At 34.2% G+C, this 25,914-nt stretch overlaps 2 protein-coding genes across 2 annotated transcripts in view; one reads left to right on the top strand and one right to left on the bottom strand.

Moving 5' to 3' along the window:
• DNAH7 (dynein axonemal heavy chain 7) overlaps positions 1-25,914 on the bottom strand; it is a 112,625-nt gene that overhangs the window by 10,996 nt on the left and 75,715 nt on the right. Inside the window, exons 44-53 of the mRNA XM_075755785.1 lie at positions 25,215-25,395; positions 23,764-23,949; positions 21,866-22,029; positions 17,198-17,352; positions 16,100-16,290; positions 13,039-13,172; positions 11,995-12,330; positions 9,715-9,841; positions 8,327-8,521; positions 5,487-5,579 (exon numbers count right to left, since the gene is read on the bottom strand). Of these exons, the coding sequence (XP_075611900.1) occupies positions 5,487-5,579; positions 8,327-8,521; positions 9,715-9,841; positions 11,995-12,330; positions 13,039-13,172; positions 16,100-16,290; positions 17,198-17,352; positions 21,866-22,029; positions 23,764-23,949; positions 25,215-25,395 (1,762 nt within the window). The remainder of the gene's footprint in view (positions 1-5,486; positions 5,580-8,326; positions 8,522-9,714; positions 9,842-11,994; positions 12,331-13,038; positions 13,173-16,099; positions 16,291-17,197; positions 17,353-21,865; positions 22,030-23,763; positions 23,950-25,214; positions 25,396-25,914) is intronic.
• Positions 1,053-5,591, top strand: LOC104633063 (baculoviral IAP repeat-containing protein 5.1). The gene is made up of 4 exons (XM_010299160.2): positions 1,053-1,190; positions 2,283-2,392; positions 2,865-2,979; positions 4,441-5,591. The coding sequence occupies exons 1-4, from the start codon at positions 1,053-1,055 to the stop codon at positions 4,627-4,629; spliced, it is 552 nt and encodes a 183-aa protein (XP_010297462.1). The 3' UTR covers positions 4,630-5,591.

The raw sequence follows: 25,914 nt of genomic DNA on the forward strand, positions 1-25,914 counted from the left end.
GGGGGGGAATAGAATTAACATGTCCTATTTTTGTGTAACCATTAACACATTTTAATATAAATTTCAAGGATAGTACTCCTGCATATAAAATTAGGTACAAGTACAGTCCCAGAGGAATCAATGATTTAGCATGTGCAATCTAGCCAAATAATAGGCTTTAAGCTCAAAGATGCTCTAAGAGGGTTGAAATTGGAAGTCCTAGGCAAATGATCCTTAATCTCACTTCTGTCACCACATCTAGACAGACTAATGTGCTGGTAGAGGAAACTGCATTTTTTTTTTCTGCACTTACTCCAACTGTATTGTGGAGAGGATTTCAATTTTCAGGTCTTATAATGCAACATCTTTCAAAGGTGTTAAGATCTTGGCTTAGAAAACAGCTGTGTACAGCAGTCTGACATACACTGGTGTTAAAACTTCCTACTGAAGTTAACTGGGCTCTGTACCAAAATGAGAGACAAATTATAAAATGATAGCTTAATGCTTTGATCCTGTAAACCCTCACAGATATAGTTATTTTAAACATGACCATTCATTCTCTCTCTGGACACACTCTAGAATATTTTACAATAACCACCTCCCCTTTAAAGAAATGCAACAATGTGTGCAAACATGATACTAAAATCTAATCTCTGAATATGAAAGTTAAGAAATGCTAAAGGTTTCAAATAGCAATGTGAATTCAACTACTTTGGTCACAGTCAGTATAATATTTTTTAAAATTTTATATGTAAAATTGCTGTATTTGTAACTAGAGTTTTTAACTTGCACTTTTGACATTTAGTTATAAAATCTGTAATTTTCATACTGCATTAGCATAGGTACTTTCAGTTAATAAATACATACTGTGACCAAGTACACAAAATGTGACACAGAGGGAAGAAAGTTGCAGTACCTTCATTTCTCTCAATTGTTCTGCTCATAAACTCACCGTTTTACTTAATTTAAAACTTACCCTGCTTTACAGGTGCAACATGTCACCAATTAGTATAATGCCTTAAATTGGAGAGCAGGAGAAAGGCTCTGGGCTATACTAATTGTAGGCTTTATAGATGGAGAGGCTTTTGAAAGAGCTTGCTTTGGCTTCCAAGCTCTTGAGTGATTTTAAGGATATGTATGAATATGAGAACCGTTTAAAAACCTTCACAAACTGGCCTTTTCTTGAGAACTGCAAGTGCACTCCTGAAAATGTAAGTCTGAAAATGGATATTTTGACTACACCTTATTTTTTTATATACTATGCCTGAATATGAAGTCATTACTAAGTATATTCATGTTCAAGAAGAGTTGTGAGCTTCTGCTAAGCCTGAAGAAGATGAAAAATTGAATACTGCAACTTTCCTCTGGTCCCTAATTAGAAATACTGTAGTAGGATGACTGGCTTCTGCATGTGAGGCTCACTAATCTATAGCTATAAAATTGAATATAGTTACTTTTCTTGGCATTTTTTGGGTGGGTTTTTTGTTTTTTTGTTCTTGTCATTTTGAAGTTAATTTCTTGTATTATGTAATCTTTGTGTTTGCAAACTTTCATTCACAAAAAAAGAAGCTTACATTAGAAAAAACAAGTACACATCCAACAGGAAAGACAAAGTAGTAGAATGATCACTACCTAAAATTCAGAAATAGAAATTATTCAAATTTTAGAAAACTTAATGTTTACATCCCCTGCAGACTTTGACTTGAGCATTAAAAAATCCACCTGACTTCTACTTTGGTACACACATGAAACTTCCAGGCTGGATTTCAGATGAGTCATACTGCAAGAGTTATCTGAGAAGGTGTGGCGTTTAATAACTGAAACAAACTTACTTAATTTTTAGTGTTCTGACCAAGTGTAATTCTAAAGTGACAGGAAAACTTAGAAGTCAAAGATGTAGCATTCTGCTCACATAATTTATATTTAAAGGTTCTCTATGTCCATGGTCTTATGCTATGTTTTTTCTGTGAAAATTAAATTCTTTAAAGTCCTGGCTATGGCATATCTCATGCACTGCTACTAGTGCATATACTAGACATTATCTGGTTGACAAAGCTATTCTGGTAGCCTGCAGATACCACAGCTATGCAGAAATCCATTCACTACTTGTAGCCTATTCCTTCTTCCTCTACCAGTTGTTTATTTACCTGCTTGTAGTCCTCACAATTTATTTTTCAGCCTGATCTGTGCTGACAGACATTGTGGGGACAGGCATTATTTGCAAGCTCTCAGAAACAGGTTGCTGAAGTGAACATGAACAGTGTGTTGGATCAGGCTCTAAACTTCTACACTGTCACCTGCAGATGGCAAAGGCTGGCTTTGTCCACTGTCCAAATGCAAATGAACCCGATGTGGCAAAATGTTTCTTTTGCTTGATAGAACTGGAGGGCTGGGAACCGAATGATGACCCATGGTAAGCACAGATGTAACAATGTTTTTGAAGTATTCCTCCAAACATCTTTGACAACATCCCTGTACTCATAAAATTACCAATTTCTCTGTAACAGTTCACAAAACTGAAGCCTACTGAAAGTTTATCTTACCCCGTAACACTGAAATAGTTCATAATTTGTTAATTATACCCCACACAGTTCTTCATAGTTCTTTCATTTTTGTCTCCAAAGAGAATGCTTTTTATTCAACAAAGTAGAAAATAGTTTTTCTCAACATTGTAAACTCACTCTAAATCTTCCCTTGTATCTTCTTGGCTCACAGCTAGCTTTTATCTGAGATCAACTAAAATCTATTTCATATGTTTTCTGTATGATACTTTTTCTACTGATAGACAGTAGAAGTACTGAAAAGACCTGTCCAGATTTCTTCACATCTTGAAATGTAACTTTCATGGGTTTAATATCCGTTGTTATTCTGGATTTACATTGCAGGGAGGAACACTCTAAACGTCACAGCTGTGGCTTTTTATCCCTTACTAAGCACTTTGATGACCTGACAATGGAGGAGTACTACATGCTGGAGATGACACGGCTGAGAACCTTCCTTGTAAGTGTTAACCAATAAATCTTAATATACGATTCAAAGCTAGAATGTAAACAAGAACTTCCATCTCTAAGATTTCCAAGTATCAGCAAAGAGTGATTGTGTAAAGCTAGAACATGATCTATTTTGAAGTAATAATTTACATGCATTATTGACTAAGAAATCTGCACCTAAACACTTCTCAGTGTAGTCTATTGTCTAGTTTTTGAAAGAAAACCCATTTCCTTTAGAAATGTTTTCTCAACAACTCATTAGAGCCAGAAAAAATGTCGGGTGCAATAAGCAATCAATCTGGGAAACTCTATAATGAGCAGCTCTATCTTTCTCAGGAGGGACGAACACTACACGTGAAAGGACAAAATTTGACCAGATCACTAAGTCACATGTCCAGTTTTGCATGTAAATCAGTCTAAACTTTCAAACTTCAAGGTCTTTTTCAAACATTTTACAGTTTTACTCCTCCCCACTTCTGTGATTTCATGCATGGCATAGTGTTGATATATACAAAAGCACACAAAACTGAGCTGCTTCAACTAGCTGACCAAGGATCAACTGATCTTTGATATACGGACCCCTAATCCTATGGACAGTAAGAATCAGGTGAACCATGCTCCCTGATGAGGAACTGTAAGGGTTCTGCATCTTGCTTCCTGGTGGGTTTGCACAAATAAGATCTTTGTCTTGCTAATAATGTTCCACATTGAAAAATACACCTGGTGACTGTCAAGGTTAAGTATTTAAGTTCCCTGTACAACACTCAAATACATAAAAATAGGATCACATGCTGCAGTGGGAGCAGTCTGATATCTTAAATGGTGGACTAAAAGTGAGAAGATGATGATATCTAACCTGAACAGTGAATGATTTAGAGCAGTGTTCCAAGGTACAAAAGGGGTCTTGGCCAAAATATTACTTTATTTCTAAGTATAGCATATAGAAAACTTGAAGCAGCAGCTTCAAGTGGGGACACTTTGCCGTCAAGAACACTGTCACCATTAGCTTGGAAGGTTATGCATTAGGGCTAATTCAGAGCATGCTGCCATCTTGAAGTACCAATATCCTAATACATCCTGAGAAACGAGAAATTGTTTCTTCTTCACACAGAAGAAACAAACTGAAGTTTCCCTCCCTGATGTGATTTAAAATATAACTAAACAGTAGGTTCACAATTGACTTAAAAGAAAAAGTATATGAGACTTAGCCAAAAGTGGTCACTGAACTGAGCCCTACAGGCAAGGCTGGTGGAGGAGTTTCTGAATCAAATGGGGGTATGCATATGACACATCTGCCAAACTGCTCTGCACCATTCAGACAGCAGCATTGCTGACCATAGCCAAAAGTAGACTTCTAAGCTAGAATTAGTAGCAGATTAGTGGGTTTTTTGAGGATTTAAGTTTTGAACATAGTTAAACTAGTCAGATAAATTGCTCAACTGAAAGTCTCAATCTTTTGCTTTGCTTTAAGTGCAAAACTGGCAGAAGCATAATAAACTCTTTTGAAGAAGAAGTCACCACAACTAGGCAGCGTCTTGTGGATAACTTCATCTCCAAGCATCAGTATACACCACCACTGCCAGTACCTCTCCATGCTGATCCGTCTGCCCAACATTCTGAAAGCTCATACTGCCAGTCAAAAAAAATCCAGGAGAAGTGAAGTGTAAAGTTTGACTCCAAAAGTTTCTTGTCTTTATATGGTAAAAACATTCATATTTTTATCTAAGTAGTAATATAAAGCTGAACAGTTGTGTGAGGAAGCATAAAGAATTCCTTTCACAGGCTCTCTGGAACAGAGGTCATAACAGTTTATACTAACTCCTATCTTTCACAATGTGCTTTGTCATTATGGCTAGGTGTGGACTAATAGTAGTCTCACTAACCTGTGAATATATGAAAAATGTCTAAGCAAATACTTATATTCTGGCTTTTAGTAGGTTGATTTTTTTTTTTTTGAATAAAGATTCATGACTGTGAGCACCTATTGTGATCTCTGCCATATTCAAGCCTTACAGCTAGACAGACTCAAATCAGAACAGTTCTGCTTCAAAACACTTTCCACAGAACAAAATGGATCTGTGTGTCTGCAATAATTGCTACCTTTAAGCACCTACATTATCTACATTCCTGCTTACCATTACATTATCTTCCTAGATCAGACAAAATTTACCATAGATAGGGACATCCATCAAAAAAGTTACATAAGAAAAAATAGCAAGTGTACTGAAAAAGGAAAGTCACAAGGTTTGTGAGACAGTCTTGAGGGACAGCTCTGGGGACTTTGATGTGTACACTGAAAGTTAACAGAAACAAAAGGCCTACCCTTCTGTTTTAAAAAGTTTTTTTCATTACAATGTCAAACTTGCTGGTTTTTTGAAATCTCATTGATTCCTACTTCCCTTTATGATAAACTGTTGTAGAATGGTTGTAGACAACGCATGAAATGCATGCTTGCAAATACTTTTGGTTTTGAAGATGAACAGACCTTTTTGAATAAGGTGAAAGTTTCATACATACTTTGTCAGGTCTCAGGCAGCGAATGATGAGCATCCTTTGGAATTCCCCCAACTTGTGTTGCCACTCTGCAGGAAAATCCTCATGCTGGGGAACCTAAAAACATAGGTATTTCAACATTCTTTAAAACATTTGTGAATTACCTATAGTGAGAGGTAAATTATCGTTTAACTTGACACATTGATCCATGATGTATTTTTTCTAATTTGCAGAAACAGGGTTGACATGCTTAAATCTTTTTTAAAGAAAAACAACTTTAAATATATGTTTATCTAAGAAGCTTCTCTTATAGCAGAGAAGTTATAGTAATTTAAGTGTTTAAAAGATAATAACCCAAAGGTCATCTCTAGAAAGTGGAGAAGGAATGAGCTGGAGGAAACGTGAAAATCCACTTCCCTCTTTCTGTTAGAACTGAATTATGGTGTTAGTCTTCAATATTACAATGATAACCATATAATCAATAACAATCACATTACAGTATTATATGATAACTATGTTAGGTTGCATCTGAATGCAGAAAAACAAGAATCAGAAAATTAAGTCAAAGAACGTACCAGAGAACTTAGTTTGTAAATGGCCTATGAATAATTCAGCTGTTACGTTACTGTAGTTACCAGATTGCGAACAGCAGTGGTTCTGTGGCATGGTAACTTCTCATTAGACTGAAGTACACAGAGGTATGCAGACAGACCTGCACAAACTGTATTCTGAGCAACTTGGATTTAGCAAATCAAATCACAGTGGAGCTCATGTTCTGCTAAGGATCTGCAGCCTGGCTCCCTCTTTCCCCAACTTCTAGGCACTTAGTTTCAGATTGGAATCCAGAATGCTGCATTATTTTTATATTAATACACAGGGGAAAAAATAGGTACCTCAGAATGACATCTGTAATAGCTGTTGAAGAGTTTAGCTAAAAATTTACAAGATTTGTAGAAACTACTCCAAGATATGCAATACAACTTTAGATAAAATGCATGGCATCCCTGAATTAGGGAGTTGAAGTCAGGTCTCCTCTCCTTTTGGAAGCAATCTGATCTACAACAGTAGGAGGAGGAAAGTGCATCTCAAACTCCTTTGAAAAACATTCATATTAGTGTATGGTTGCTGATGACAAGCTGGCTCAAGCAATGCTGATTTTGTGCCCTCTCTCTCTACCATACATGCATGAAACTGCCCTTTATTTAAATTTGTGTATTACTAATGACAGAAAAAAAGAGCTGATTGCATATTACTGGGGATAAACTATACCAGTAATAAAAGAATATAGCTATCAAAAGGGAATATTCCCCAAGACCCATTAACTAGCATTTTTGAAAATTCCAGTCCGTTCACATGTAGATGCTAGTATTAAAGCTAGATAGGTAATGAAAATATTTTCACGTGACAAGTAAAAGGGACAGCAACTCTTCGTTGTCACAGGACAGTGATAGGTAATGCTATTCCTTTTGATCTAGCACTCAAGGTTCAGTAACTGGATGTTCCTAGCTTCAGTGCTACTCTTTATTAATCAGTTAACTGATGACCTGATTCTATAGATCTCATTTTATTGAATGCTACTTAAATGAAGGAATTTCTATTTATTTCAGTTTCAGTGTGTGAATGCACACATAGCTATCACACACATCTTGAATCTTTACTTCTGAAAGTCAGCACCTTTCATTTTTATTAGGCATTGCTTTAAAAGGTATAATCCCAAAGTGCATAACGAAGTAGTTCACTCCCTCAATCCCTTTTTCAAATGCCATCATTTCTTTGTTCATTTTCCAAGCAACTATTTCCCAAAGAACTAAAGCCCTCAACCAACTTGCTGTGTCTTTTTGTAAATGCCCAAGGAAAGCTTTAACTCAGCTGTTTGCCTGCTTCCTGCAATTTGGACAACTGGAGGAGCTGCAGCTGCTTAGTTTCTTGAATATCTCTCATCATATATTTACGAGCATTTCCAACCAAAATCCATTCTTTTTCTCTCTGTATACTTTGAGACCATTTTTTTAAATAGAAAGGATTTCTAAATCCTTGACACTTAAAATGAATAAAACACACAATGTGTTTTAAATTGGTGTAAGTTGTCTTGGGTTATTTGACTGAATATTGGTGATAAGTTTTCATCAGTTAACAGTGACAAAAGTGGTTCAATGGACTGGCACAAATGGACAGTATTATCTGAGCATGGAAGTGGTCATGGTCAGATATAGTCCAAGTAGGAAAGAAGGATAATGTTTTTAATTGTTTGTTCAGATGGTAAGTGTATGATAAGCACTTTGCATATCAAGAAGCAGAAGGGGGGAGCATGATAAAATAAAAGGTGTTATAGTAAGATTAAAGATTAAGCAAGTGCCCACATGTGGAGTAAAATTCATCTGAAGAACTTAGATTTTAAGAAAACAGTGATGAAGTTAGATAAAGACAAAGTCAGTCATTCATGCATATATCAGGTCACTGAAAGAACTGGGAATTACAGGAATCCCATTCCTGTAATCCCATTCTAGTTTCTCTACATAGCAATATCTGATATTTCACACTTATCCAGGAAATCAACATGAAAAAGCATCCTCAAAGCATAGTAAAGAAATGTGTAGACTGACAAGGGACACTAGCTGCCTTAAGTTTAGCAAATTTCACTATCACCTTACCACTCCAGGTCTTGTTGCCTTTTTTCCATCCAAATGCTATTCAGAAGCCACCTGACAAATTGGCAATAATCTACAACTATGCACCATTTGTTTAAATATTTACATTCATATATGTAAGACCATGTAAAATGACAGCACTTTCTTTTCCCTGAATAAATATTTTCAGTGTGTTAATCAGCTTAAGAATGCAAACAATCAGGAATGTTAACATACCAAGCTGTCATATACCAATTTCCATTCATCCTTCAGTTGTGTAAAATCCTTACTAATGTTTGTGAAGCTTGGCAAATCTTCCAGTCGACAAATTTCATCCCATGATTTTGGAGGAAGCCAGGTACATGGATTAGGAAAGGGATTGTCCAAACCTATGCCTCCAGTCAACAGAAATTTCCACTCATTCTCAGTAATCTACAAAGAAAAACACTGCTCTCAGGACTAAATAAATAAAATCTTATGGGTTTAATACATTATCCAGGAAATCATTACATTTATCTGAATTCTTGCACCAGGTGAAAATGCTTCTATACAACTACTAAAAGCTTATTTCCAAAGTATTCAGTGTCTGGTTTTCAGTTAAACATGAATTTAAGGAATCAAAAAGTGTAAGAGATGAGCCAAATTAAAGATTCATCTGCATTCCTAACTTGGGGAATGAACAATGTTAACTGATTAGATTTTTAGACCCATTCTTCAAATTCCAAAATGTTGAAGGAAAAAAATATTGGAAATGTTTCAGGGAGCCATGCATTTTGCAACCTTTTCCTATAATGCAAGTCTACACTATGAAAAAGAAATATCAGCCTATTACATGTCTCATTCCTTTCTCAATACTCCTTTATCTCAAAATTTCTTTGATGGCTTGAATTTGTACATTGAAGTCCCTGTGAATGGGAGAATGGTGTACCATGATTATTGCTGTCAGCTCTTGAAAGAATTCACTTCTGTGTGTTCCCCCATATAATAATTTCAAAAGTTTCTAAAGTTTTAAATGTTTCCATATTACACTAAAAGAAACAACTCCAAGCAACCATAAACACTGTTTTGTAGATGATATGGTAAAAATGAATGGATTTCATTATGAATTTAAAAAATCCTGTAAAAAAATATTTTGTAAAGAATTACTAGAAATTAATAGAATTCAGTTGGTACAGGTGTTTGATTTTGAGGAATTCTATTAAAAAATAAAACACATTTAGCACCTTAAGTGAAAGAGACAAGTAGTTTCCTAAATCAATATTACAATTCATTTTGATATGCTCTTAGAACTCAGAATACTTTACAGTAAAATTTTGCAAAGTGTTCACTGTAAGAAAAAACAGGCTGGGATTTGGTTTAAGTAATGTTTAGAAAAACTGTTATCATCTAGCTTGGTTTTGTCAGACCTGTTTGTTATATATTTATTTTATTCTAGAGAATCTTTTTCAATGCTTATAATTGCTTATTAAAATGAAAACAAAACACCACAAAATTGAGGCTTAAGTAATATAATTATATATTAACTTACTTCTCTATTCTTACCCTGTATGTTCCTACTACTGATAGTTTGCATATGCAGTTTAATATATATCATATCAAAGTGCAAATTATTTTTAATTACTTACCAATCTTTCATTTTTCAGGAGATTCACAGTTAGACAAAAAGAGAAGAGCAGCTTGTCCTTTTCAAAGAGGGAGCGACAGACATTGACATAAAGTGAGTAAGTAAAATGATCCTTGAGAATCTTCAACCTACAGGTGTCAGAAGAAGAACAATTTTCCATTAATATCACTCTAAAGAGTATGCACTCTAGAAACCTATTACAAACCATTTAGATCTTCTTTGTTCTAATGAACTCTCTGGTCAATTATCCCAAAGCAATCATTAAATGCGTGCACCATTTTATGCGCAAAACAACATAAAAAACATTGAAGTACAATTACATCTTAGTAACACATGATTTTCAGAGGAAGCGAGAGGGGCAAAAGAGAGCAGCAATTTTAAAATTCATTATGAAAATAAATACGAGGGCCAAAATCAAAACAGTCCATCTTCTAAGGTTATCTGAAATGTATTTTCCATTCTACGTTTTCCTTAATACATTATAATTTAAAACTATGTGATTTATTATCAGTAATTTCTTTTAAATACAAAGCAAGGAAGCCATGTATTGGTTTATAAAGTTTAAGTTTGAATACCTTGAACACCTAGTCAAAATACAGAAAGTCCATTTGGGTGGTTAAAAATGCAGTGTCTGAATTTGCACAACTACTTCAAATACTTCTTCCAAGGTAGTAACAAAGATTAGGAGAGGTGCTATGGCTTTTTTTCCAACTACCTAGTTCACCAATCCCTTGGCAGGGAGCTACTTGGAGGGTATTCCTGCAGTTCAGATATGGTGATCATTCAGAAGCCTAAGGCTGATCTAATATAATTGAGAAGTGGAAAGCTAATGACAGCGGATCAAGAGCAAGCTATGTTGTTTGATCTGTGTCTCTTTTCCAGTCTTGTGTTTCAATCTGGTTTTGTTTTTTTCCATTCAGCTAAGATGAAATTGACCATTTTTAATATTACTGTAATATATTAATGCTCCTAGTTTTTTACTAGCATTTTAAATCCTTTCAAAACTACTGATTCCTCATCAGTTAAACTGATATACATACAATTTATACACAAAATACTGACGGCCCATGGGAGAAAATGTAAACTGTTCAAGTTACAGAATTAACATGGCTTGCATGAGAAAAGAATAATTTAAAAAAAATTCAGCACAGAGCCTTGTAGTAAAAAATGTCTGACTAGTGAAGATAGCCCAAAACAAACAGTCTTATGTGAATTATTAATTCACAGAGAATTTTCTGTGACTCTGTCTTCCTCTGCCTTCACTAGGCAAAATTATCAAAATGGATTTACACCAGCCATTCCCTGGAAATATATACTATCAGCTGGGATTCAGGTCCTGTATCTTTATATTTCTGCTGACAGAAAAGTTCTGAATCAAAATGAGATTATTTTATTTATTGCTTACTTTAATTTAGACAAACAGGCATACAGGAGAGTTTTGAGATATAAGAGAGTAAGATTTAAAGTCTTAATATTTTAAGTAGAAAAATTTTCTATATAGAAATTAGGAGAGTAGTTTCCCTCTCCCATCCTTTGTTCATTTGATGAACAGGCAAGTAGCTAAGTAACAGAACAATGCTCTATGATTTGAAGATCAAATAAACCTACTGAAGTAGACTTTAGTAACTGATGTGATAGAACACTGAAAAACTCTTTAAACAATCTCTGTGTAGATAATTCACTTCAAGGGTATATTTTGAATAATCCTAATGCGATCATAAGTGAGGTCCATCACATGTAAAATAAATTCAGATCATTAAAGATTGCAGTTTCTCCTGTTCTCATGAACAAGCTGGAAGAGGGAGGGACACCTTAAGTATAAAACAATAATCACGCTGAATTTAAAAAATCATTGGGTTAATAACTGCCTTGCACACTCTACAGCCATAAGCCCCAGTCACAAGACTTCATTCTCTCTCACCAGTTGCATGAAAAATTTTTTTGTCCATTTCTTGAAGACATACAAAGTCACTACATGAAATATAAAAATCAAAGCAAGTGGACCATGTTTATCTAACTGATAATTTGTAATTTCACACACCACCTGAGGTAGCAATTACTAAACAGAAATAACGGAATGTGTTGCACTTGTAATATATAGTACCTTTTTTTTCCCCTATGAATAAATTATTTTCCAGGAAAATATCTGACATATATATATACACAAAAAATATTTCAAAATGCAATGCCTGAGACAGTACACTTTGGAGAAATGACAGTAACATTTCTGGAGTAACTATGAATACATCACCAATTACAAATGGTGAATTATCACTCTTACCTTGTTTGTAAAACTTCTGATTGCTCTGAATTATCTATAGACATGATGAAAAGGTTAATAAACCACATGAGTGAATACTGGTACATTGGCTCAATGTTGGCTAGATCAGCAATAGAAAAAAACAAAATCGACGAATGGATAGCTATAGGACGATAGCCCATACGAGTAGCATCAATCTTCTTTTCTGTCTCTTCAGCTACAGCTTGCTTTTCAGAAATGTCATTAGCCAGAACTTTGGAAGAAGACAATATCTTAATAGCAGTTTCATCCTCCAAAATATTTCCTTCTGAGGCTGAAAGAACTTCTAAAATCTTGTCTTCTATTTCTTTTAGCTGCCTAAAATAATATACAAGATTTTTCACATGTGAAAATTACAGCTGTTTTCTGTTAGTTTCTATAAAATAAGACAAAGTGTCAATTCTATTCATGGTATTCAGCTTAAATAACAAAAACTTTTTTTCTTATTAAACAGTCCCTTAAATTTCTGAAAAATTTAGCCACTTTCAGGCTAAAAATGGACAGCAATGGAAGGAAGTGACAAACCACTTTGAATACTGCACATTCCATGCTTTGACTCATGGGGAAAGATGCTCTTTGTCATGTACAATCAGTGCAAATCTAGCACAGAAAGAAAACATTTCTAAACCAGAACCATCAATATCTAGTCAAAGTTTGTGAGGACGGTAAATCATATACCAACATCACGGAAGGGATGCATAAAAACAGAGGACAGGTTCAAGAATTATATTTGGCAATTACACAACCCACAATTCAGGTCTTTAACATTTTCTAATAATCCCAGAAATAGGAAACCATATCAGAAGTACAAAGGCACAACCACTAGGAATATGAGTAAAAGCATGCATCCAAATCAGCCTAAAAAAACCAAACAGAAGCCTAAGCCTGGGCTCTCAAAAATAGCAGTCTTGAATTTCCTGTTAAATCAAACAACAAAAAAAAAGGCTCTGAAATGTATTTCCCATGAGTGTATTTCCTTAAACTGCAATCTGCTTGTATCCCTAGCACGGGAAGTTATCTTGATACCTTTTATTCTCAGCCCCTTGAAGGATGAGGGCTTGTTTTTCTTCTTCAAGATCTGGCCTTTCTCTTGCAACTACAATTCCAAGCAGCTGATCCTGCATTCCTTCTGAAGTTATCATGAAGTTCAATAATGTTACCTGTTAGAAGAAATATTTTTTGAAAGATAGCACAATTATGGGCAGATACAATTAAAATGCTTCTTCATTTACAAGACAAGGTTTGTATAATATCATGTAATATGCTCAATCACACTTTGACAGCAAATGTATTGCAGCTGAGGGTTTAAGATTGTATGTCAGAAAGCTAACTCCAGGATTAACCCAGAAAGTTAACCTTAAAAGGGATGTGACAAGAATGTACAGAATTTCATTCTGTTCCTCAAAATTACACTGAAACTTTGAATATCAGTGCTTCAAGTGATTGGTCCTTACAACATGAATGAACACTGTTACCTCTGCCACATATGTTTTCTCCCTTCAGTGGCCTTGGTCACATGCAATTTGTGGTGTTATTGTTACAGGGATATTTGTATCCTAGAATTAGGATAGCATCATGTTCTCCTTTTCATGAGAAAAATAAACAACTGGAAAAAAATTGTTTAAAAGAATTCCCATCCTACAACATGTCTATAATGGATCCAGAAAAACCTACATGCTCTTGCTGAAGAAGTGGCAAAAATGTTTTACATGAGAATGTAAATATTTTACATGAGAAAGGGAAGGAATACACTACCACTGGAAGGCTAGAAAATAGTTTGATTCATGTAGTTCAATACCAAGAAAATAATTTACTTATCAATCATCAAGACTGATGAAAGTATTAGTTTTAATTAATTGACTAGGCAATATAATGACTACAGATTCTCTTTGGGCTTTTTTGGTGGGTACAGATACCATTGACTTGTGTTTCAAAAGAACATTTCCCTTTTAGAATATGGAATACCTGTGAAGTTAATTTGTCTTGATCTGCTTCTGCCACTAATAATATCTCAAAGTTGTCTAAATATTTGAGGCTTTTTTCATGAGTTTTGCTTGTAAAGTTAGGAGGGGTGGTATTTTAACTTTCTTAAAATACATCACTAATAGTTTTTTGTTACAGTAAGCCTCATCTGAACAAAAAAAAAAAAATAGGAGCACAGATAGTATCACACTGTTCTTGCACACAGGAAGTTTGAGAGGAAGATCAGTTCTAGATGACACTAAGAATCACTAAGATCTTCACAAGCATCATGGTCTCTTTCTTCCTCACCTTATTTAACAATTTTAATAATGGGAAACATAGGAGGGACCCTAATGTTTCAAAGCTTCAAGAGTCTTCTATAGGATCCATTTCCCTTCTTCAAAGCAAAAGGCTAGCTACAAAGAGCATTATGAGTTAGCTTTCAGTCAGAGGTGCCATGCTCAGGCTGGTTCAGACATTGGAACCACTGTGGTCTAAGCGCAAAATGCTGTCTACATTCTACATTTCCCCTTGGTCCCTGAGGGACAGAATGATAATTTTTATGGACATGAATAACTCACCTTTACCTTGGCAGTGCTGAAAATTATCTGATTTTTTAGTGGATTTCACTATATTTAATTAATGATGTTAGAAACAGGAAAAAAGCTACTCTAAATGCAAATGCATATCTATATAGTGTAAATCTACGACCTATGTCTCTTTGCAGGCTTTACTTTGTAAGTCACATCAGAATTCTGTACAATCTGTGAAATATGATCACCATATCAATAGCCATTTTCCCTGGACTCATTTCATTAGCTAGCTCCTAAATAATCCTCCGGACAGATTTTCCAATGGATGTTGCAATTAGCTTCAGACCAAAATATTTAGATAGTACTTTTCTGCCTCCTGGTCCCTATGCATAAGCCACCCTAGTCAGCTAGCTCAGCAGTGTGTGGGGTAGCTGGGAGTATACCCAACCATGTCAAGAAGCAACTACTCCTTGTTAGAGCAATTAACAACTTAAGTCTGACTGCATGGAACTCAACTAGAGAAGATTCATCTTTAGAAACTTTATTTTCTGGGGGAAATAAAAAGACGACTGTATTGACTCTTGATTGGCGACTAGGAGATTTTAACTGTCTTTAAACAAAAAACTTTTCCTAGAAAATAGCCTCTGTACAGCTTTACTCTAGGAGTAAATCTTTTAGATGTTATCTTCCTTTCATATTTCATCTTTTTTCTGAACATGCAGCTAATTACCTTCTTTGATAAAAGGTCAATGTCTAGGTGATTTGATGTGCATTGAAATGAACTGAAATTATTCCTTTTCATTATTTTTTGTCCATTTTTCCTGCACCAGTACTCCTTCATGAAACAGCTTATATTTCTATTTTACTGAATATCTTAATAGTTTAAAATTTTTTTTGCAATGTTTTGCATTTCAGTATAGTCTATGTTTAACCAAAGTGTAAAATTGCAGTACTTTTCTATAAAATAATATTCTTAAAAATAATAATAAATAAAAGGGGGAATACATCTCCTAAGCAACTTCAAAAAGACTAATACACCAATTTTATTCATTAAAGCAGGAAACCACCTTTTTTCGTCCTAACTTAGAAAAATAGGAATAGCTATAGTTATCAAATATATACATCTGTAAATATTTTCGATTTGTTATAAACAAGGCACAGTGCCAGTAATTGCTCAGACTCCTGTCCCTAACTATACTACAGATAACAATCGTGAATATGAAAGCCTAATGTAGAATTTGCATGTGAGGTGACTATTATATTAAGTCCTTGTAAATATTTTTATATTAAAAGGTGACTAAATATCATCAGGAGATACAAACTGGGAAACTTGAAAAAATAATTAAAGAAATAAATTCCTGACAGTATGAAAGAATGACAGTATCACAAGGTGAAGTGTTAGATATGAAAAAAGTAAAAAATTCTAAGATGATACCAGTCTTCCAGCAATGTAAAAATACAAAACAAAAAAAAACCCACCACCAAAACCAGTGTTGGCAGGGGACAAGGAATAAACAAATGCCAGAAATTCTTCCCTGGTTTTAGCCAAGGAATCATTTTAAGAGTTGCACATTCACTTTCAAAATTCTCACCTTAACAGATGTTTCAGGAAGATAATGTGGATTTCTCAGCTTAGTTGTAATATAAAAGCGGAATTCAGGAGCATACTCAATAGTGGAGTCTCCAAGGCAAATGCACATAGTCCCTGACTGCTTAAATGTCTGTCTGAGCAAAAGCGGCTCTAGGATAGGATCAAGTTCTTCTCCAATATTCTCCAGTAGCACTTCAAAATAACATAAGAATTAGTAGGACTTTCTTCACATTTATATTACTGATTGACTGTTCTTTACAATACGTATGCATAATGTGTATTTACAGTGTGCAAACAATAAAAATATTAATAGCAATATATAGAGATAAGGTTAATGATTGAAAAATGAATCAAAGAAATGGTACCTTTAATTTCTTTTTCTAATACTATATCAATTTGCAAAAAAGCAACTAAAATGCTATCAGTATTACTGTTGCCATTAGCTTAGAACAGCAGTTTAAGGCTACAATTTTTAAAAAGGGAAATAACAACAAATTAAATGCCACATGCCACAGAAATCATTTTGGGTAACCAAGTCTGCTTCAGTCTTTACTGTAAGCATATGAGATTGTCAAAATCAAGAAAGAAATAATGAAGAATAAACAAACCATTTCTTTACTTGTAGTCCACTTAGACATTGAAAAATAGCTGGAGTTGTAACTATGTGTTTCATTAATTTCTTTCTATTTGAGGGTAATTAGACTACTTGCAATAACGATACTACAGAGAATACAAGAATCATTAATGATCACAGCCTAGCAATTTGGTATTTATACTCCTGAAAAGCCAAATAAAAACAACATTACTTTTTAGAAATAAAATTATTGTAACATGAAAACAAATAAATTGAAAATCTCATAAAGCAATTAAAAGATACAAAGTAAACTGAGCATAATAATTATATTATGCTAAGAAGTATCTTACAACCTGGGGTGAAGACCTCAATTACTATAGTACTAATTTGATTCAAACAAGAAAAAAAATTTCTGTTTTCCTTAACTATGAGAACATTTGACACTCACTAAGGTTTCATTTTTTAGCTAATTGTGCCCCCTCCAGGCTCTTCTGTAATTTACACTTTCATTAGTCATTAACTTACCAGGACTGCCAAACTGAATGCAATTTTCCAGTGTTGTAACAAATTGAGGGTCGCTGAGTTTGATTATATGCAAACTATTGGCTTTTTCCATGTTCTTTATCCATTTATTTGCTTGACCCTGAGGATCTACCATCAGAGGCCATCTTCTTGCATTGCTGAAGGGAAAAGAGAGTAATTTTAAAACAGGTAAAGCCTGGTTTAAGAGAGAAAAATCCTTTATATTCTGTAACAATCCCTATTCCACAAACTTCTTATTAAGGACTAAGTGTAGTTGTAAGGCCTATTTATACATGTGTAAATATAACAACATGCAATAACATGCATGTAACTCTTAATCCAAGGGGTTCAGCTATCTGTGACTCAGATGCAGTGCTGTGAAGCACAGCTGTGTCACTCTGGATTATTATTACTGAAAAAAAAAAATTTTTTAAGCTGAGAGAGACTAGATAAGCAAAACTATGTAACATATAAAAAGCAAAAACAAAGCTGAAAGGGAAGTTGGTTGCTTGTGAATAGTAACTCACAAGAAGTTATAGAACTTGGGAAAGAAGAAAAAAGCAGACACTGGTTTGAGGGTTTTTTTGCAACTGATGTCAGATCTGGCAGCCAGCACGATCAAAAATCAGTGCTTTCCAAGATGCAAAGGAGGCCAACATTTCCCCGCTCAGTGCCAGCCTTCTGGCTAGCACAAACTTATAAAGTGTTCTTGATGCAGTTATGAGCAAACTGATGTTTAGCTTAGTAGTGTTAGTCCTAACTATCACATATGTGTATTCGTGACAAAATAAGTTTGTACTCAGAAATCATGACTGATCCTGCTTGCAGAATCTCTGCACAGTAAAATGTGCCCAAATAAATGTGATCCCTTAGAAGAAGAAATATATATGGAGGTAGAGAGCACAAGCACCTTAGGTTCTTTGGTCTGAAAACTGAGATTGTGGAAGCAAGACAGCAGAAGTTTAGGAGTAAAAGTTTTGGAAGACAAATGTACCATGTGTGGCAGCAGCCTGAGATTATACATGGGATGCTACAAAGATTCCTTCTGTGTTATGGATCACAAATTGAACTGGGGAGTGACCATTCCCCAGCTGAAGAAGGATGGCTTTCTTCCCCCTTGTAGAATGATTTAGGAAAACAGTTCATCTAGAAGGGACCTTGTCCAGCCTACCTGGGAAGGGAGAAAGCTTTCACAGGTGGAAATGCATTTGTAATCCACCAGGACAGTGTGATATCTAAGCAGACGCTAAGAAAGTTAAAATGTGGGCTTTGTAAAGTTATAAGTTATTCTGAATAATTTGATAATCAGAGATAAGGACAAATTAGGTAACACAGTAAGTCTAGAGAAGCAAACAGAGGATTTGAAATCTGAACATCTGTCAGATGAGGCAGTAGCATCAGCAGTATTAGAAGACAATCTCACTAACAGTGTTCACCAATGGATTTAAAGTGTAATTTTGAATTACATTTTTACTAATTACATTACTAAATACTTCAAAGTTTCATTCACATATTATTTTCAGCGTATCCCATTTCAGATGCACTGCATAACAGACATGAAATACTTAAGACTGAATAACTAAAGAGTGCTTCTCTTATAACAGCCAGACACACGTAGCTTTCATCAATGATAAAATCCGTCTTCATTGATGGGAATGCATAAGCAGTCACTGTGTATGTTTGCAAATTATCCTTAAATAGCTCTCTAATTCTGCTTTCTAAAAAATTTGATAAAAAGCTTGAGTTGCATTTTACATGGTTCCTAGGGTCCTAATATAAAATACATCTAGCAATAAACTCATAACTACAGGTAAAATATGTATCATCAGTTTGAGGTAGATTCTATCTCACACTTCAGAATTAAAAGCTATCATTATTTAGTTTTAAAATGCTAATCATCTTTCCATTAGTTCAAAGAGAATTTTGATCAAAGCTTTATAAAAGTGAAGTGTTAGGATGTACTGTAGAAGTGTTGAATTCATTAACATTTGTCAACTGTTTAGCCTGAGTGATGGAATTATTAATACAGTAATTACTTTAAAAGGTACATATACAATCATAATCCCAGCATATATCCTCTAACTTCAATATTTTGCTTCCAGATGTCAAATAAAAATATGTTGATGTTCTTGAGCTTGTGCATTATTTTTGTCTTATCTGTTTTATTTTTCACTTTGTTCACCTATCCAGGTGCCAAATCTGAAGTATTATCCACACATCTATGCTTCCAAAGGTTAACCCTATAATATACAATTTCAGTTCTGTGCGAAAACCTAAGATTCACTCTACAGTAAAAGAATATTCATCCACCAGTGCTATACAACGTTTGACTCCTCAAACAGTGAGAAAAATTTTCATGTAAAGAGTAGCAAAAATTAAAGCTTTATATTAATAACTTTCAGCAGTAGCATACTGTAAAAGAGATGCATAAATGTTAGGTACATGTTATCATAGACTTGACAACCATTAACCTGGCTATAGAAAAGAATTACAATAATTATTCATTATACAGAAAGAGAACCAGACACGAAGTAAATGGGTAGCAATTGCAAACAGAAAAGCAGTTAAAGCAACATTGTTCCATGGTCAATTCAGCTTCAGCTGTGCTAAGAACAAAAGCTAAAAGTCAGTAGCAATGCATTAGCAAGCATACTGGACAGAACTGAGAGGTTCTTTGTTTACAGTCATAACAAACACAAGTCCAAATGAAAATCCTAACTGCTTATGCAAGGTCACAAAGCTTAGCCTATTGTAAGTATCCAGCTCTGTATTTACCAAAACCATCAGTGCTGTATGTATCTCAGTCATCAGTAGGCACATTAATCTAAAGCTAATCACTAGTGAGCTGTAGATATTTCTAGATGTTAAAACATTAACATGGCCAGTTCCCATGCTATACATTGTCATACAAATCACTGATGATTGCACTGATTGTGACATTGACGTATACCAGATGAACTCTGCCCAGACAAAAGTCTATGGACTGTGAGACATACATGTGCATGTATTGGAACACCACACAAGAATGCAGAATCATCTTAAAAGTGAAAGGCAATAATATTAGATTTAGAATTCATGGGATCCCTATTTTCTTTCTATGAGGGAATCTGAGATTTCAGAATTCATTTCACTTTCCAAATAAGAAAGAGAGTATCTTTAAATATGCAGAATTTTTAAAATGTTTTGTTAGATAAAGTCAAAGTACTTTATTTGGATGTATCTTAAGATAATTACAAGAGGGAAAAATTAAAAACAAAAAGGGGATTTCAAATTGAAAAATAATTTTTTTGCCTTATCAGAACTTTCTTCAAATGCATTACAATTGGAAGCTACAATTGCAACTGCCAAGCTTTTAACTATTCAGTAAATTCCAATGCTCCAAAGATATAATCAAATTTCTGCTATGAATTCATATTTTAATATTTTTTTAAAGTTCTTTGGGGACTGGACTAGGTGCAAAGATGACTTTGTGGTGCCCCATTCATAATGCATACTAAAGAGGTCCCTACACTGATCCAAAAAACAAAGCTTTCTTAGCTTTTGTCTAGGAATATGCCAGGTGGTTCTGCTCCAGAAGGGATCCTAGGAATGACTAGTCTGTATGAAATATTGATAGTTAGAATGAGGCCCTAAAGAAAACAGACTCCACATGGTCAGTACAGATTCACCTTTTCACCTTTCATCAAATATCTAACTCCCAACTGCCTGAAGTGATGTGAAATCACACCTTTCTGAAACCAGAGATTATTGCAGGAAAGGGCTATCTCACCTTTTCTTGTTGAAGCAGTTTAGTAGCACATAGAATAAAAGGAAAGAAACAGAGGAAGAAACTGGCAAGAGCATATGGTTGGGATCATCCTCTGTAAGAAAGGAGACTAGAAATTCTCTCCATTCCAACTTTTTGCACCTCCCTTACTGCCTAGAAGATATACATATGCTTTTTTTGTGGTTTTGTTACTGTGCCCTAGCAAAATAAAAATTCAGCTCATCAGTGTACAAATCAACGCTTCCAAAACGTCAGGGATTTAAACACTAAATATGTTACAAGTCTGGATGTTAGTCTCCTACCAGTTGGCAACATAAACTCTGAAACTGTTTACAGAGAAGAAATCAAGACATTATCTATAGTATCTCCAGTGCCATCTTAGGGGAAAAGCGTGTGACCTTCAGAGAAAGATTAGCAAAATAATCTACCTCTGCAGAAACACCTCTTGGTAGCAACTGATGGCAGCATATTTCTTTAAAATTCAAGAGCTTTAGCTTTTTAAAGGAGAATTACTTCCATATCTACCGACTATACTACAAGAATAGTATATAAATTCAATGCCTGAAGCATTTTAGGATGTCTTAAAACTGAAGCCAGTGTGCAACATGTTGTTTTTTTTAAAAAAAAAGGGAGAGGAGGGGAAGGTACCATTGTAGTGATCCATGGGAGTTAAAAAGGAGTGAATTCATAGATTTGAAAACTTTACATTATAAAGTTTAAAAGTACTATTAGTATTTCTTATAAATTTAAACATTACAGTCATTTTATAATTCTGGTTGTTAAACTTTATATACAATAGAAAACTGTCTATAAAAATAACAATTGAAAAGCATGTTGTAAGAAGCTATTTAATGCAAATTATTCATTGTAATTTTTTTTTTTTTTTTTTTTTTTTTTGTACTTACGAGATAATGATGCCATTATCAACAGAAAACATGTCAGAAGGTAGTCCAGCAATATTCCAAGCTCTGATCTCCACTGGTTCTCCCAGGGTATTTATTAAGGAAAAATCATCAGAACAAGGAATGTTTTTTGTTTTACATAGCAATACCCATTCTTTGGTTTGCATCTAGATAAGAAGAAAACAAATATTAACAAATAGTTATATTCACAAAATTTTCAAACTATTAGAAATGTATTTTTCAACCCATTTCCCCTTAACAGTTGCTACATAGAAGAAAACCCTATCTTCAAATGGAAAGAAACTCATCCTTCGGTATATAATGTCTAAAAATGTCTCTAAAAATGTATCTATATGTGATTTCTATATACGCAATAGAAGTTTATCTGGTCAGAGCCTTGTTATGTTTTTATTTACCATTTTAGCAGTAGTCTTCTATACTATAAAATGAGTGTAGAACGAATGCACATATTCTAACTAAAAAAATTAAAATCTTCATTATTTAACTCTCAGGACACACATAATGAGCACTTTTCTGGACTTAACCAAACTTAACAATTTAACAATCATTTAGAGTCGCTTTTCACTGTTCCCTGTATCATCTAACTCACAACAGTTGTGTAAACTATACATGTTTGCATGGCACAATCAATAATAATAATGAAGACACTTTTAAACATGCAAACAAAAAAGCATTTTCCACTAGGAAAAATCCTTCTAAAGATGGAAAATGTATAGAAATAGCATGTTCATATGAAAGGCACAATCTTATATGAAAGCTATATATAAGGTCAAAGAAATATGGTGTAGTATTCCAAACTAAAAATTAGCTGGCAAAGCCTCAAGCAACCGAACTCAGAAATGCAGTGTTAAAGGAAATGGTCTAAGGGCTAGACCCATTCACAGAGATGGTGAATGAAGGATTCATCAATTTGCATAAAACAAAGTTTCATTCCAAAAGATATTGTAACTTTTTCTCTTATGAAAACTGCAGAGAAAAAAAACCCAAAACCCACCAAAACGAAATATAGCAGCAGATGAAATGAAGAACTGCACAAAAGTGATTATGCTATCCAACAATTTCTGAAAGAGATACCTAACTAATACGCATCTGCACTATCATGAGAGTAAGAATAAGCAACCAGGAATCCATACCTACTGTTGCACAGAGAAAGAAACTGCAGTCAGAGAGAATTACATTACACTAAACTCTTCAGATTAAATGACTACATATTCATTTCTAGTGAATAATCATGCACATGTCTCTGCCTTTTATGAATATCATCTGCATCTACATTTGCCCAGAATACAGTTCAGCACCCCTTAATATATTTCACCAAAAGTACTCCTACCTACCCAGGCACAATATTATACACAACGCAGGTTATAAGCATAAAAGAGAACACTGTCAAAATTCTGTTATTTGGAATTGTAAAACCGCTGGCTATTTATTTATGCTATAAATATTTATATATTTATTGAGCTACTGTGTCTTTTATCTCTTTTCGTACAGAATTACTCTACTTTCAGAACTTGCTTAATTGTGCTGATGCTGAAATAGAAGCTAATTCTGTTTTCTTTGAAGCTAAGGAGAATTTAGCCATTTAATTGAATAGCAATAACCAGAGCCATGAGGTATAAAGTTATGGCAATTACTTTAAAGAAGCAAAGCAACAAAAGGACTCCATGCTTTACACAGAAATAAGTACTTTACAGTAGAACAAAGGAAGAATTTCCCCCAAGACTCTTCTAAACAAAACTCAAAATCCTACAATACAATTTGAGTTCCACTTATGAAGTCTATTAAAACATAATTTAAAAATACAAACTTTATATTAGAAGAAAAATTAATAAAATTTAGATTATTGCAAAACATGGGGACAAAATCACTGTAAACATTACTTGTCTGTAGCTGGATGTAAAGGCTCCTAGGTAAGCTACAATTCCTGACGAAATAAGTATATCTCCAGTCAAATTGATGTACTGCCTTCCCAGCTCCAAAGCAGTCTCATGCCAGCGAGTTTTCTCACCCCCAAGGCCACCAATCAATTGTTCTGCTCGCTGTAGTTTTTTGCTGCATAAGTCAACCTCAGAATAAAAAAAATTGCTGATTATATTACATGATCACTTTAAAGATATTTTATAAATATTAAAAGCATTCAAGGATTACTTTCCTGTGCTGATTTTTTCTTAAGTAACTTAATCAAATAGTAAGAAAACACCTTCTTCTTATAATGGAAATATTTAAAGAACAAAAACAATCTCAGTACCAGCACAGTAAAGTCTATTCAGTTACATTTTCATCCAAAAAAAAAGCAGTATAAAACATGCAATTCAAAATAGCACTGTATGCAATATGGAAAACATTAATAGTTAAGGAAATGATCCACATGTCACAAGAGAAACAAAAACACCCTAAAGAGATCACTGTCTCATGAAAGTAGGTACGTTCTTTTCTGCAAAAAACATCCTTATGGATACATAATCTGCATTTCTGTTGTCAGTTTTTAACTAAGCCATCTTTCCAGGCACGGTTCTAATCTAACAAAAAAATATGATGTAATGGAAATTTAATCCAGCTCTGTTTGAATACTTTACTAACTAGTAGAGACATATTTCAGGCACGGGATAGGAAGAAAATGATGCCAACTCTTGCTGCTGTTACAATCCTCTCTCTCTCTCTTCTGGTAACCACAGCAGCCAGTTTACACCACAGTAACAAACTGCTTGCATAGTTTATCCTTCCCTTCTACTTCCAAACCTTATCAGGATGCAGAAGAAACACACAAAGAGCTGACTAAGTACAGACAAGAATTAAGACTCCATTTCAAAATCCGATATTATTTTTGTAAACAAAGCTCAAGATGATGTATTGCAAATCTTAAAAAAATAATGCCATCTTCTAAACATTGCTTATTTCTGCACACATAACAGCTATTTGGCAGTCAGGAACAGAGTTTACCTAAAACCTTCTCAAAATTGCATTAGCACAGAAGGGATAAATAAACTTTCAAAACTTTAAATGTACCGATTTGCAAGTTAGTGGATGAATCAAACTCATAGTACAACAACTGAAAATTTATCTCCTCACAAGAAAGCGGATATGAGAAGGATATCAGTTGGTAAATTCATAATACCTACATTTTCTATTACTTTAAAGCATTTATTCTCCGTGCTTTGCCCATTTATAATTTCAAGACCATTACACCAAAATAAAAAGATAGTTATCTAAAAATATGACTTGTTCAACATATTGGCAGTTAAAAGGAAAAATACCATTTAACAAAGAAGTAAATTTTAAATAACTTTTCTGGATATTGGTAAAACAATAGTTCATCTTTTGCATTGTATACCTGATTTTCCAAGTCAGCCTTCTCCTGTTTCTTGGATTCCAGTGTCTGTTGGAGTACAGCCAATTTATCTTGAACCTCCTTCAGGTCTGCTTGTTTCTTTCTTAAACCATCCATAGCAATCTTTAATTTTCCTTCAGCTTGATTCAACTTTAGCTTTTTAGGTGCAACATTTTTTGTCACTCTAAATAAAATCAAAGAATAAATTAAATATCTAAAAGTTGCATCTTCACTCCAGGGTTACTATTAAAAAAATGAACACAGGAAAGATTAAGGGAAACCTCAGCAACTCAGTAGCTCATGCAATATTCCATTTCATAATTTGATGATATCTGAAGATAACTGGTTTTTACTTAAGCACTTGTTTCTGGCCTGCTACTGATTTATGCAGTTTTTGCATTTTTTTTCTGTAATAAGAGGTAACAATTAAAAGGAAAAAGTATTATGCTTCCAAACTGTATGCCATTTGATCATAATTTGGAATCCATTATCGAATTGTGCCATTAGAAACACACAAATAATGAATATATATTAAGTAAGACTCACGGACACTGTACAGACACACATACAGCCAACTGTGACACAAAATAAAATAAATTAAAAAACCAAACCAGCTTTTCACAACCAAGGATCTATTTTCCAGTTTTGAGGATTTCAATCTTTTCAACAGATATTTTTGTGAGGAGAATATTGGAAGTAACAT

Source organism: Balearica regulorum, chromosome 6 (genome assembly GCF_011004875.1).
Source record: "Balearica regulorum gibbericeps isolate bBalReg1 chromosome 6, bBalReg1.pri, whole genome shotgun sequence".
Lineage (NCBI taxonomy): Eukaryota > Metazoa > Chordata > Aves > Gruiformes > Gruidae > Balearica > Balearica regulorum.

Excerpts from the sequence above, each read along its gene's own strand:
- LOC104633063 (XM_010299160.2), top strand. The coding sequence starts at position 1,053 with ATGGAGAGGCTTTTGAAAGAGCTTGCTTTGGCTTCCAAGCTCTTGAGT. Across the intron at positions 1,191-2,282 it reads GCAAGTGCACTCCTGAAAAT|ATGGCAAAGGCTGGCTTTGT; the intron begins GTAAGTCTGAAA and ends TGTCACCTGCAG. Across the intron at positions 2,980-4,440 it reads CACGGCTGAGAACCTTCCTT|TGCAAAACTGGCAGAAGCAT; the intron begins GTAAGTGTTAAC and ends CTTTGCTTTAAG.